Source organism: Passer montanus, unplaced genomic scaffold, assembly GCF_014805655.1.
Source record: "Passer montanus isolate IOZ18808 unplaced genomic scaffold, ASM1480565v1 scaffold72, whole genome shotgun sequence".
NCBI lineage: Eukaryota > Metazoa > Chordata > Aves > Passeriformes > Passeridae > Passer > Passer montanus.
Window position 1 is genome coordinate 2,161,477 of NW_024372370.1, and position 13,401 is coordinate 2,174,877.

Sequence of the window (13,401 nt, forward strand, 5' to 3'; positions counted from 1 at the left end):
TCCTCGTGCTTTTTATAAATTCAAAGCCTTTTCCTGGATTTATGCCTGTTGTTTCAATAACTTTGCAAAATCAGCAGAGTATTTTAGGTGTAGGTACCATGATGTGCTGCCTTTTACAAATATGTGTGATCACTCAAACTCTGACTGAAACCTTGTAAGCATTAAGTACTCTTTATTTATTCAAAGTGTGAGGTCAACTAAAGGACTTTTTAAGAAAGTGAGTATTTGTGTGGATATGAGTGATCACTCAAATTAAACTCTGACTGAAACCTTGTAAGCGTTAAGTACGGTTTATTTATTCCAAGTGTGAGGTCAACTAAAGGACTTTTTAAGAAAGTGAACATTTGTGTGCAATGGTACAGTTTGGTTTGGAAAACAGAGGTGAAGAATAATTCATTGTTCTGTAAAAGTGTCTTGGGCTCTGTCCTGCAGAACTTGCTGTATTACAAGGAACCAAATGATTTGATTGTTGTATATATTTCCATTTCTGGAATATGGGGGTGTTAGTGCTTCTTCATTCTCCTGGGATGTTTGTGAGATGATCCATTGAATTTTTGAAAGTTGTGTCATCCTGGAGAAGGTTACAGAGGTATAGAAATAGGGCATGAATGGCACATCATACTTGTTTGTTAGGATCATACATCTTGGCATCATCCCTGTCTGTGATCAAAGAAAAAAAGAATTAATTTTAATGAAAAAAAAAAAAAAAGTTGGCACCCATCTGTAAAGAAGTAGGTTATAGGACTAACAGTCTGAAATACTCTGAAGTCTTATATTGTTACAGGGCTGTAGGCACTACAGGCTACACAATTATTACTATGAAATAATTATTACTACTAAAATATGAAATTGGATGGGAATATTATGGGTTATTAATTAACATCATGTTGCAGAAACTCATTTGGAGAATTGATATGAGCATTTGTATAATCAATTTTAAGGAGAGCTTCAAAATAGTAATTGTTATCTTTTAAATTGTTATTCATTTTCCTAGATGCGTTGTTTACATATTGGAACAAGGCTACAAAATCTGAACTCATGGACTTTTTCACCATTACAGAGTAAGTTTTTGCTGTGCTTGTTTTTTGTGTGTTTTGCTGTTCTGTGAACAACATGAGTGTGGATATAAGCATGTATAAAGGTTTTTGCTGTGCTTGTGCATCTGTATGTTTTGCTGTTCTGTGAACAACATGAGTGTGGATATAAGCATGTATAAATGCTTTTTTGGTTGTTGTTGGGTTTTGTTTTTTAATAATATTGTCATGATCTGTTTGGAAGTCCTTAACTTGATGTCCACAATTGGGTGTCTGTCCAGGTCCATGATAGTCTCTGGAATCAGGCTGTACAGAAGGGATCTCAGAAAGTTCTTGAACAAGAAGTAGTGCTCAGAGTATTGCAGTGCTCATGGAGGAGGAACCAGCTGTCTTGATATCCTTCTGCATTAACTGTGTCTTGTAATATCAGCTGCTCAATAGCAAATACGTGGTTGTGTAGCAGAACTGGTTGCATTGCATAACTTCAGAACCATGCTCCTAGCATTGGACTCATCAACCTCACGTGTCCTCTGCTGTTCCCTAAGGGAATAGGTGCAGGATGAGTCCAATGTTCCACCATGAGTCCACTAGTCTAAAAGACAAGGAGATCTCAGAAGGGGGAGTTGAGGTTATTTTGTGCTCAGAATGACAAGTTTGGGGAAGGCAAACACCATTCTGCCCAGCAAGGCTGGAGACAGCTGAGCTACTCAAGGTCTCAGTAAAAAATGAAGCTGAGTTGAAGAGTCAGTGAGGCAGTCTTTTCTCTCATTCTCAACTGGCACATGGAAGACAGAGCCTGAAAACTGGCTTTCATTTTGGCTTTACACTTTGAAGAAGAACTTTTAGAACATCTTATTGGAGGAACAAGGGATGTTGTATTGTTTTCTGTATTATTGGAATAAATGTTTACAGTGTGAATAGAGTGAAATAGAATCAGTATTACAGCTTCCCTCACACCACTTTTCTTGATTTTAAAATATGACTTCTAGTTAATTAGTCATTAGTATTGTGCACTTACCAATAATACAGATTACTTTTTTAATGAAAATTTTTGTTGTTAATTTGTCTTTGTCATCATCTTGTTATAAAAGCATATTCCCTTTTGAAAATAGTTATTTCAGAAACTATTATCCTGGAATCTGGAGACCTTAAATAAAACCCAACAAAACAAAAAAAGCCAATTTGTAACCAAGTGAGTTTAGGCTGGGGTGGGGGGAGGCAAAATGTTTTGCCCTTATTTTGAACACTTAGACACAATTTATAAAATTTGTGTAAATAGGCAATGTCTGGTTATCTCTTTGCTTCCCTCTTCCATGTTAGTTGTCCTGTCTTGTGTCCCTTTGTAGATAACTGACACATTTACCTTTTCCTAGCTTGGGGTCTGGAAGGGAATTTTAAGGCTGGGAGAAATAAAGAACTTTTATGATTTAAGAGTTTAAAGTTAACAATAATTGTTGAATAAATTCCAGTGTACATTAATCTAGAAAAGGTTTTTTTTAAGTGTGGCTTCTCTGTCTTGTGTTCTCTGCAGAGTGTGCTTACATCAGTTCCAGTACATGGGGAAGCGATACATAGCCAGGTACTGTGTGGAATTTAAATTTCATTGTCTTGTTTGTTAATAATTGCATCATGTAAGGTATGCCTTGAACCTCTGTAACAAACAAATTGCACAAGTAGAAGAGTTATTGTGAAATGCATAAGATTTTGAAGTAAGTAACTGGTTACCATATTAACAAATCTGTATCCTGTCTGGAAGTCTGGTATCTGTTTAAGAATGTCTGTGACTTCAGAAGCCACCCCTTAAATGCTATCTTTTACAGCATTTTTTTCCTTGAAATAATGTCTTTGGGAAAGAAATTTTATGTTGTTTTGTTTACTCAGTTGGCCATAAAACCACGCAAATTGAAATGTTTTAGAAATTTCATATATATAGTGTTTTTACTTGAAGGTGAGTAGTGAACATTCCAACACTGCTGTTTTTAAATTTGGAGTCTGAAGAAAATCTGTGGGAGTCAGAAACTTGTATTAATTTATTTAAATATCCTTACAATAATTTTTTTTTAAATATGAAGTGTTTTTTAATGGAGTAAAAGATAGCAACTTCTTTAGGCCTTATGCTGTGGTTGACATGGTAATAGTGTTGTAATTAAACTGGTGTGGTTAAAATACTGGCCCTCTTGAACTCAGTGAGGAAGTTGTTGCTGGCTTTGGATGGTAATACATTCTAACTATAATGTTAGCTTTTTTTGGTTTTAATTTAGATAATGTGAATCTTCTTCTACAGACTTGACTATCTCCTTGGAGATTTTCTTTCTGGGGGGGAAAAATGGTTCACATAACGTAAAAACCTCAAAAATAAATCTGGCTTTCTTAAGGTTTTGATTGTAATCTTTGTGTTCAAACGTCAAACTCTGGATGTACAGGAGTCTCTAATTCTCAGGCTTTTTGTAAAAGTTCTTCCAACTGCTTTGTTTGATGAGTTTGTAGAGGACACTACTACACCTCTTTTTTGTTTACTGATCACCTGGTCTGTGTGCTGCATGTTCATGTTGAAGATGTTGAGCTGTGGAAAGCATCTGGTGTTGTGAATTTTCCCAGTAAAAGTAACTTTCATGTCTTTCACATTGTCACTGCACTGAAGTGTATCACAGTCAATGCACGTACTCTTAAAATACACAAATGACAGAAAACAAAAGGGAACAGGGAATTCTGCAGTTCAAGCACTGGTTTTCATTTTTCATCAGCTCTGGTGGTGGTACACAATAGGAAGTTAGCCTGTACTGATTGCTAACACAGATCACTTTTCTGTTTTCTTCATTTGATTGCTGCAAATTTAACAAAGTCTATGGCTCTTCTCCCTTCCTGCTTGGGTAAGAAGTATATGATACTATCTCAGTTAATTCCTGCTCTCCTGTTGCATGTATGCTTTCTAATTTTACTGCTGTGTGTCCTAACTATTTTGCTAAATTTTTTGCAATCTAAATAGAGGATTCAGCTTTGGGTTCTGAATATTTTCAGAATATTTATGTTTGCATATACTATTTTTTTTAAAGCTCTGAAGTAAATTTAGCACTTCAAGAAAGCTTGTGTGCTTTTGCTTTCATGCTTTGAGGTTTTAAGAAAGAGTTTGCTGTGATGCTTTTTTTTTGAGCTACCTATTTTTGTTTTATAAAGAAAACAGTGAATAGGTTGCATTACAATTCTTCCTATAAAACTTCTTGTGCTTAACTAACAGCACTTCCTTTCTTGCTGCAGTTTGACATGTCTAACTTTTGCTTCTATCCCATTTCACCCATCTTGCAGGAACCAGGAGGGGTTAGGATCCATAGTTCATGATCGAAAATCTCAGACATTGCCTGTTTCCCGTAACAGAACAGGAATGATGCATGCCAGATTGCAGCAGCTGAGCAGCCTGGATAACTCTCTCACTTTTAACCACAGTAAGTCTCATGACATGATAACATCTGTCATCCTCAACCAGTACCACAACACCAGAGACAGGTGCCAGAGCCACACCAGTGCATCCCAATGACTTTTACTGTTCCAGGTGAAACGAATAGCTGGAAGCAGTCCATGGTCTGTTCTCTGCTTTGTGATAGAACAATCACTGCTGGGTGATGCCATAACATGGAGCATATAGTCTGTCTTAAAACTGTGTTTTAATATTTTCTTTTAATTATGTACACCTCAAACTTTTGCTGCGCACAGTAACAAAATTTACTTTTTTTTTTTCTATTTGTTTTATTAAGCTTCAATTTTTTTGTACTGTGTGGTCTTATAAACTACTAGTCTCAAATTAAATATATGTATTCTGACCATATCTCCATGTTTTGACATCCCCTGAAGAGAAATAAGTTTCTTAGAATTTCTACAAAGATTGTGAGCCCATGATTTAGTTTGTCTGGAAGTGAAAAAGCGTCCAATAATGAAGTGATTTTTCTGTTTTCAGTGTGAGAAAGATATCAAGTATTCTTGGAATTTCTGTAGACAATGGTAAGATTTAATCAGGTTGAAGTCAGCTTGTATAGACTGCTGTATTGAAAACTAAATCTGCTTGTGGCCTATCTTTTTAAACATTCTGCTTCTAAATTGCAATATACTGTATATAAAGTATTCTAAAGCACCATTTCTTAAATTGCAGCTTCAAAAACAATGAAACTGGTTGACTAATTCAGTAAAATATAACACTGGTATTGAAAAGAGTTGTGTGCAGTAAAACAATTATTTCAGTTAACTATATTTTCACTGTGTTCATTCTTTGATTTCTCAAAGCGTATCTAACTGTCCCTTAAAATCTTTTAGCTCTTTATCTGTAATATAAAGCAAAACTTAGCCTAATTGCACAAGACTTATCACGTTGTCTTGTGTAAAAGTGAAAAAAAAAATCCCACAAAACCTCTCTATTCATAAATGAATTATCACATCTGTTTAAATGTAAGAAGTGCAATTGCTTGCTTTTAAAATGTCAGACAAGTATGTGAAAATTAATTTTTTTTTCCCCATGCAATCAGTCTGCTACTGCTGTATCATCATAATTTCTACATGGTTGTTGATACACAGAAGAAAGCCTTTACACTATGTGGCTGCACATTTGGTACAGTATAATACTTTGCAGATAAAGACTGGTTTAAAAAAAAACCAACTCTGAGAAACAGATAACGTGTCCCTTTGCAAAGAGGTTTCATGCTTTCAGAACTTGGCAATGTTTACTGATTTTTTAGGAAACAGTGAGCTGAAAGATTTTAAAAAATGCATGCTTATGTAAAAAGAAACTTTCCATTCTTTTCCAACTGAAGGAAATTATGAAGGAAGGTGTCTTATTCAGATAACTTTGTCTAAAATGATAATAGGTGTTTTTTTTAATGGACAGTTAATAAATATCAGGATATTACACATTGTATTGACCAAGGTTTTACAAATTGAAAATATGTTGCTGTAAAAAGCACGTCAAGTGTGAAATTGATTTTTATATCTTTGTTCTTGTTGTTAACTTCCAGTTTTGTTCAGTTGTCAGTCTGCCTCTATCATGTATCCATAGTAACATTCAGAGCTTGAATAATCTTGCAGATATTTTGTGTGGGATACATAAAGAAAGGAAATGTCTGGTGGAAATAGTTGCTTTACTTGTTTCTAAAATCAAGATTCTTTGGCAAGACAGTTGTCTATTACTGTAAATTATAAACTTATTTTCAACCTTTCTAACCACCTAAGCTAGAAATAGAACTGAAATACTGGTATGGCACTTTTCATCTCTGAGAAACTTCAGCATAGTTTTGTGCTTAAAGAAAGAACATATAAATCTAAAGAAACTGCTGGTTATGTGTGTACATGCATAGTTCAGCTAGGGAAGCCAGAAGGTGCAGAAAGAAGTGGCCAGGTGTCATTACAAAAGGGTTTAGTATTTCTTCTGTTCTTTACTTGATCTCAAAATATTTGTCATCCTTGTCATTGATTTAGTGATGCCAAGTTGTCTGTAAATCTGACACATAAACATGACGCAGACCAATGTTTGTAAAGCAGCCCAGTCATGTTTGTCAATCGGGTGCTTCATGGCCAGTGTTAGGGAACATAAGTGACACATTATTATCAGTGCTGAGGCAGGATACGTTTTGAAAGCTATTAAAATTCACTATGGAGCTAGAAGTGATAGAATGTTTTTGTTAAATCTGGAGCTATTGCATTGTATTGCTACAAGAGCAGAATTCATTACTTGGGTGGTAAACTGCATATAAGTACAGGATTGTATTCCTTCAACTCTTACTATTTTGTATTTTTTTCCTGGTTGACTTGTGATTAACTTTGAAACCATTGTAACATCACTAAATTGCCAAAACTGCATATTTTCAGCTGTAACTTCATCCTACTGCAGTACTTACTAATATATGTGTGTATATATATATATATAACTGTGTAGCTTTATATATATATATACATGTGTGTCTAGATGCACATATATATGAAATATCACATAGTTTTTAACTGCTGTTTAATGCTTCTATTGTTGGAATTCTTACTTAATGTATTTTATATATATAGTCCTGTATATATATCTATATATAGTCCTGTGCAAATTATGTTAGAATAATTGTCTGACCATATTTGAAACTATTTATATGCATATGAATTATTTTCCTGTATTGAATACTAACTTCTGTCAGGCTTGTTAATCTTTTCCTAGTTCAGCAAGTCTTTTGGAAATAAGAAACATTTTAATGAGCATATCCAGCACTTACACTTCATTTGGAATTTCTGTAGGCTATGGCCATTCAGATGCAGATGTCCTTCACCAGTCTTTACTTGAAGCAAATATTGCCACTGAAGTTTGCATTACAATTCTGGACACTCTATCATTGTTCACAATGGCTTTTAAGGTTTGTTCATGACTTGGTGTTAACTTTTTCCCTAAGTATCTTTGAGAATAAATACTTTAAAAACTATTTTTTAAGTTACATTTTTATAGTCTAGTCAAATAGCATTGCTATTTTTAGCTTCTCTAGCATTGTATTTTATTATTTGCATGTAAAACTAATAATATCTCACAGCAAAATGCTTTGGCTTCAGCTACACATCATACACCAGCAGTAATCTGTGGGAAAAGCTCCTTCCTCAACCTTACTTAAAAATTGTTCTAGGAGCTTTAGTATCTATCTAATATTAGTGGTAAAAGTGGCTCTTAAAGGCCATGTGAGGTGAAAGATCTATGGCAAAACCATAATTGGATACTCTCAGACTTTCATATCGAACTTGGCTGCTTATTATAGTAATGCACTCCTTAATAGTGATTTGTGTGTTCCTCTTCTGTAACTGTTTTCCATTTGTCCACTAATAAGACTTCTTTTAGTTGTATCAGTTGCTGTACCTCTCCTGTGGAATCTTTATATAGCACACCCACTTACTTACCCCTCTTGGCTGTTTTTCTGAGGTTTTCCAGACTTTAAAATCGAAGCCATAAAAAGGAGAGATGATAACTTTAGCTTGTTTCTGCTCTAATTGAGGCAGTGTATCCAGATTCTTGCTTGAAGATTCAAATTTAGTGTCTTATCTTTAGTTATGAAAACATGAGCTTATTAACAATGAGATTCCTTTTTTTCTGGTAATTTAATTAGTAGAGTTTAGAGCCAGTTCTGTCCACAGACCTGGTTATAGAATTGAAAATTAATAACCTAGCTATAAATATCTAAAGAGGAATGAACACTCTTCCTTCAATTATCAACCCATCATGCTTGGAATGACAATCCTTCAAGGTTATCTGTGTGTTCTATGTTGAGAAGGTAGGCAAGAATATGCCAGAATAATCTCAAAGATACAAATAAAACAGGACAATCAGGAGCTTCTATTCAATAAACTGCACTAAAATGCATAAAATCAGATGGTTTGGGTAGAAAGGGACATTCGGAGATCATCTAGTTCAACCCTTCTGCATGGGCAGAGACAACTTCCACTGGGCTGGGTTGCTCAAAACCCCATCCCACTTGGTCTTGAAAAAACCTCCCAAGGAACTGGGAATCCTCTGCTTTCCAGGGCAACCTGTCCCATTGCCTCAACACCCTCACTGTAGAAAAAGTTCTCCTTATGTCCAGTCTGAACCCAGGCTCTTCCACTCCTTTGGAGGCCTGTATATGTGCAGTGATGGCAAGGAAGAGTGGAGTGCCCCGAGTTGCAGAAGGAGCAGGACCTTGTAAAATCTCATTGTAGTAGGAGATACTGCTATGAGAAAATCCCCCTGTCTGAGCTGCTAAAGCCAGTGTAAGCAAAGTCTGTTAATACTTTGAGTGTGCCCCTCAAAAAGATATTAATAGTAATGGATTTAATTAACAACTGATAAAAACAATTGTGTTCTGTAAGTCTGTTCAGAAGGCAAAACTTCCTTTGTAAGCAAAATTAATGAAGTCTTAGAAATATCTAGTTAGTATTCAGGTATGTGTGTTATTAAACATCTTATATTTTTTAAATCTCCTGCTTTTTGGTGATCTCTATATGTTCTTAGAGTAGTATAAATGTATTGCTGTACAAAATTCCTAAATCCTTGCTATTGTTTTAAAGAATCAGCTACTGACTGATCATGGACATAATCCACTGATGAAGAAAGTATTTGATGTATACCTCTGCTTCCTTCAGAAGAATCAGTCTGAAACAGCATTGAAAAATGTATTCAGTGCTTTAAGGGCACTTATTTACAAGGTAAGAAGTTTTAAAAAATTAATCTTCAAGTACTTGTCCAGTTCTTTAGTCAACAATATACTATATAAGAATTTAAGAACTAACATCCCAAAATAAAATTGGTGAATAAGGACTAATCTGATCTCAACAGTGTGGAATGCTTGTCCTTTGATTTGCTGTAAAAATCATTTTATGTCATGAACTACTCTAATTTTTCTTTCCATAGTTTGAGCTTATGAATACATTTGTGTTTTTCTTGACATGCTTATTTTATCAAGATCTGACTCTAGTTTTGATGAATAAATTCTTTCTTTTCTTCTTTTTCCTCAGTTTCCTTCTACATTTTATGAAGGTAGAGCTGATATGTGTTCTGCACTGTGCTATGAAATTCTGAAGTACTGTAATTCCAAGCTGAGTTCAATTCGTAATGAAGCTTCACAGTTACTGTACTTTTTGATGAGAAATAATTTTGACTACACAGGGAAGAAATCTTTTGTTCGAACACATCTGCAAGTTAGTATATTTTCTTTTTAAAAAAAATATTGTAGATACACAGTTGCATACAGTGTGCAAAGCCCTGTCAGATAGACTTGAAATAATTTATTTGGAGTTCAAGCAAGGCTGGTACTAAGACTAAGAAGATGGCCATAAAAATATATTCAGTACAAGGAAATACTTAGAAACAGTTGGATGACCCTGTGTTTAGCAGGAAATAAATTTTATTTGTCAGTACAAACATTCTGTTTTGTAGATGTTATTTTGTTTGTTAAGTGCTGTATCCTGTTGCATCTGAAGAAGGAAAAGAATGCAGCAACAAGCACATAGAAGTCTAAAATAAAACAAATAACTTGAGAATCGTGTGTCTTGACAAAGCTGGGAACAGTAGTTTGCCAGTTTAATGACCTCTGGCTAGTTCACCTAGCAGTCAGTCATGTGTCTTGAATTTACACAAGCCTGTTTTATCTTGCCTATGTTATTGTACAAGTAATTGGAAAAGAACACCCAAACATTATTTTATTTAGGAGAATGATTTTTCAATTAAAAAGAACAAAACTTCCTTTGTAATTGCCTCATAGGTACATCTCAAGGGTATTTAATGAAATATGCACTAACAAGATATTTGTTTCTTTCCAGGTTATTATTTCAGTAAGCCAATTAATTGCTGATGTGGTTGGAATTGGAGGAACTAGATTTCAGCAGTCTCTTTCCATCATCAACAATTGTGCCAATAATGACAGAATTATTAAGGTCTGTTTCTATTCCTATTTCCATACTGTAGAAGGATGCTTGAAGACTCTTTCATTGCATCTTTTGCGGTTATGCTTTGTCACTTTGTTGTGCAATGACTAGGAAAACACAGTAGTTAACCTGACTTTTCCATGTTTTAGCACACTACATTCCCATCTGACGTTAAGGATTTAACCAAACGGATTCGAACAGTCCTGATGGCTACAGCTCAGATGAAGGAACATGAGAATGATCCAGAAATGCTTGTAGACCTCCAGTACAGCTTGGCAAAGTCTTATGCAAGTACACCTGAACTGAGGAAGACGTGGTTAGACAGCATGGCAAGGATCCATGTTAAAAATGGAGATCTTTCAGAGGTAAGAAGAAAAAAAAATAAGTTTTAGCTCTGGTATAAACTTAAGCTTATCTTTATAGAAAGGGAATGTACAATATGCAGCTGCTAGCATGTAACATAATAAGTATTTTTAACAATTTTTGAATTGTTGCTGGATTGGTTTCAATAGTTGATAAGTTTTTGTCCTACCCAAGTACATCTGTAAGTAATTTCTAGTTATTAATGTAAGGAACATGTTTAACTGCTATAGCTGACATGCTTCTAAGAATGGAATGCGCAATGCAAGCCATGGAAGAGAGGCCTTTTGCTTAAAAATATCTTCGTTATTACTTGCTTAAACACTTAAAGCCACTCCTTGAATTCTTCTCCAGTTGCCCTTACAGAATTACCTTGATTTTATTCCAAATTGCTTACTAAAAAAAGCTACTAATGTTCTTAAAACTGACAAATAATTTCTTGTGTTATTTGAAAAAAAGGAAAGCTTTCTGTTTTTATTATGCTCTTAAAATATTCAGTTCTAGCGCAAAGCAGAACTGGGGATTGTTATATGTCTTAATGAGACATTAACACTTTAACTGGATACAGATTAATTTTGTCTCTTTCTAGAAGGTTTTGCAATCTGAAAGTAAATCACTTTGTATGAAATCATTGCATTTCATAAACATCTGTTAAAATGAGCATCATGTAAGCAAGTTTAGACCTCCGAGAAATAGAAGGTGCTATCTTCCAAACTCAGTTCTTAGTACTAGAATTCTCTTCTCCTGCATGGTAGCAACACAGAAGGCATACACATTGTCTGTTATTAGCTTGTCTCTTGAACCCAACAGCTTCACCTATCTGAGAAGACAAGGGCTTTTAGACCTTTTCAGTTATTTTTTTCATTTTTTTGTTAAAATCTTAGAATCTTTGACTGTTCAACTAGATGAAGATGTCTGCAAATCATCAAGTTGAACTTGATACAAAGTATGAGTTAGAATTGCTGGCAGATTCTTATCTTTTTCCTTCACCTTCATTGTTTGAGGTTGTGCAGCCTCCACATTTGAGCTGTTCAACTGATAGTTACTTTGCTGAAAGCCTAAGCCTTTTTAATAAAACGAGAATGTGAAATCTTCTTAATTTTTTGGAGAAAAGTGGTCAGTGTCAAATCCATAAAAAAACTCAGACATCTGAAAATTATTCTGTCCCTCTTCTTTTTTTTTTTCTGTTTTCCAAACTGCACCAATCAAATTCCTTCAAATTCCATTCGCAGATTAGATCTCTCTTGCTGCTCTCAAATGGCCTGTCACCAGTTTCTCCTGCATTTTTCTTGATCAGGAGCCAAAAAGCAGATAAAACAAGTTAGCAGAAGGGCTATCAAATGTTGAGTAGAATCATTAATAGCTTAACACTTAAAATACCTCTCCCCAAAAGAGAGATTCACTTGTTTGATTACAGCATGATGTTCCTGCCTTGTGATTTGTGACCCAGGGTCACTCTTATGTTGTGAGCTGCTGTCCATGCCACTCAGTGCTCTGGTTGAGAAGGAGTGCACTTGCACAGTTACTGCTTTACATAAATGAGGTGGAGAATTCTTGCAGTAGTCATAGAGTATCTCCTGCAAAGCAGCAAAAAGGAAAACTGAACAACTTGTCTCATACTGTTGCCCTCTTTATATACCTTGTTTTTAATATTCCCATTCTAATTGTATTGTAAAAGATTGTTACTGTTTCTGTTTTAGGCAGCAATGTGCTATGTCCATGTAGCAGCACTGGTTGCAGAATATCTCACAAGAAAAGGTATGATTTCAAAACCTTATTTTAATGTATTCAAATATCTTTTTTTATTAGAGTTTGGGAAAATAAATAGTTTCCTTGGGGAAGTTGTAGGTATTTCAGTGTCCACTAGGGAAAAAAATTGTGACCTAACCAGGTAGCAAACTCACATACTAAAGATTAAACTTGCATATCTGAGGAGCAGCATTTCAAGTGAAGGCAAAGTAAAATTTTTGGAAAGTAAAAATTTTAATTATACACTGGAGCTGCTAATAGCTCAAATCAGATCCTTTCTAAAGCAAAGTTATCCATGAGTATTCCTGTTTCTACAAGTAGGCAGTCTCTCACTGCCTCTAGAGAAACCTGGCATTGCCAGAGGAGTCAAAATAAATTTGTACAAATTTTCAGATGTTCCATCAATGGCAATAGTGCTCAGGCTGTTTCACCTTGTTGTGGTATATTCTGTGCCAGCAGCTGTTTGTAAAAGTGGATTCTGATGACCCTTGAGATAGAGTAGAAAACTGCCTTTCATCTACAGGATCAGAAGAGTTCCCAGTCAGGGATTTCAGATATGACTTAAATTAACAAAAAGAGCTCTCTTGAAGAAAATTTCAGGAATCTGTTAAAACTGATTATGATGTTGAGATAGTGTTTTGGATTTGTGGGCAAATTCATGTTTGCATCTTTTTAGCTTTGCCTTTGCATGACAGTTCAAAATTAAGTAAAATCATGAGTCTAAAAGATGACTTATCTCTGTTCTTGTTGTGCTTCTCATCAAATGCTTGTGCAGTGTGTAGGCTGTTTTCTTTGCCCCAGTGATTTCAGAACCTTCTCTGAGACCAAATGTCAAATAAGCTGCTAGGACAAATTTCTG

At 34.9% G+C, this 13,401-nt stretch overlaps 1 protein-coding gene across 15 annotated transcripts in view; it reads left to right on the plus strand.

The window, feature by feature from the left end:
- The window catches only part of DOCK9 (dedicator of cytokinesis 9), a 113,998-nt gene that overhangs the window by 86,538 nt on the left and 14,059 nt on the right, over nucleotides 1-13,401 (plus strand). For 8 of the 15 annotated variants that reach the window (XM_039730394.1, XM_039730397.1, XM_039730391.1 and 5 more), the window contains 9 exons: nucleotides 995-1,061; nucleotides 2,566-2,613; nucleotides 4,338-4,474; nucleotides 7,290-7,405; nucleotides 9,078-9,215; nucleotides 9,525-9,707; nucleotides 10,329-10,442; nucleotides 10,583-10,798; nucleotides 12,494-12,551. In XM_039730394.1, coding sequence (XP_039586328.1) covers nucleotides 995-1,061; nucleotides 2,566-2,613; nucleotides 4,338-4,474; nucleotides 7,290-7,405; nucleotides 9,078-9,215; nucleotides 9,525-9,707; nucleotides 10,329-10,442; nucleotides 10,583-10,798; nucleotides 12,494-12,551 — 1,077 coding nt within the window. Of the gene's footprint in view, nucleotides 1-994; nucleotides 1,062-2,565; nucleotides 2,614-4,337; nucleotides 4,475-4,983; nucleotides 5,028-7,289; nucleotides 7,406-9,077; nucleotides 9,216-9,524; nucleotides 9,708-10,328; nucleotides 10,443-10,582; nucleotides 10,799-12,493; nucleotides 12,552-13,401 lie in introns of all 15 variants that reach the window. The other 7 variants (XM_039730405.1, XM_039730398.1, XM_039730403.1 and 4 more) reach the window with 2 other exon arrangements.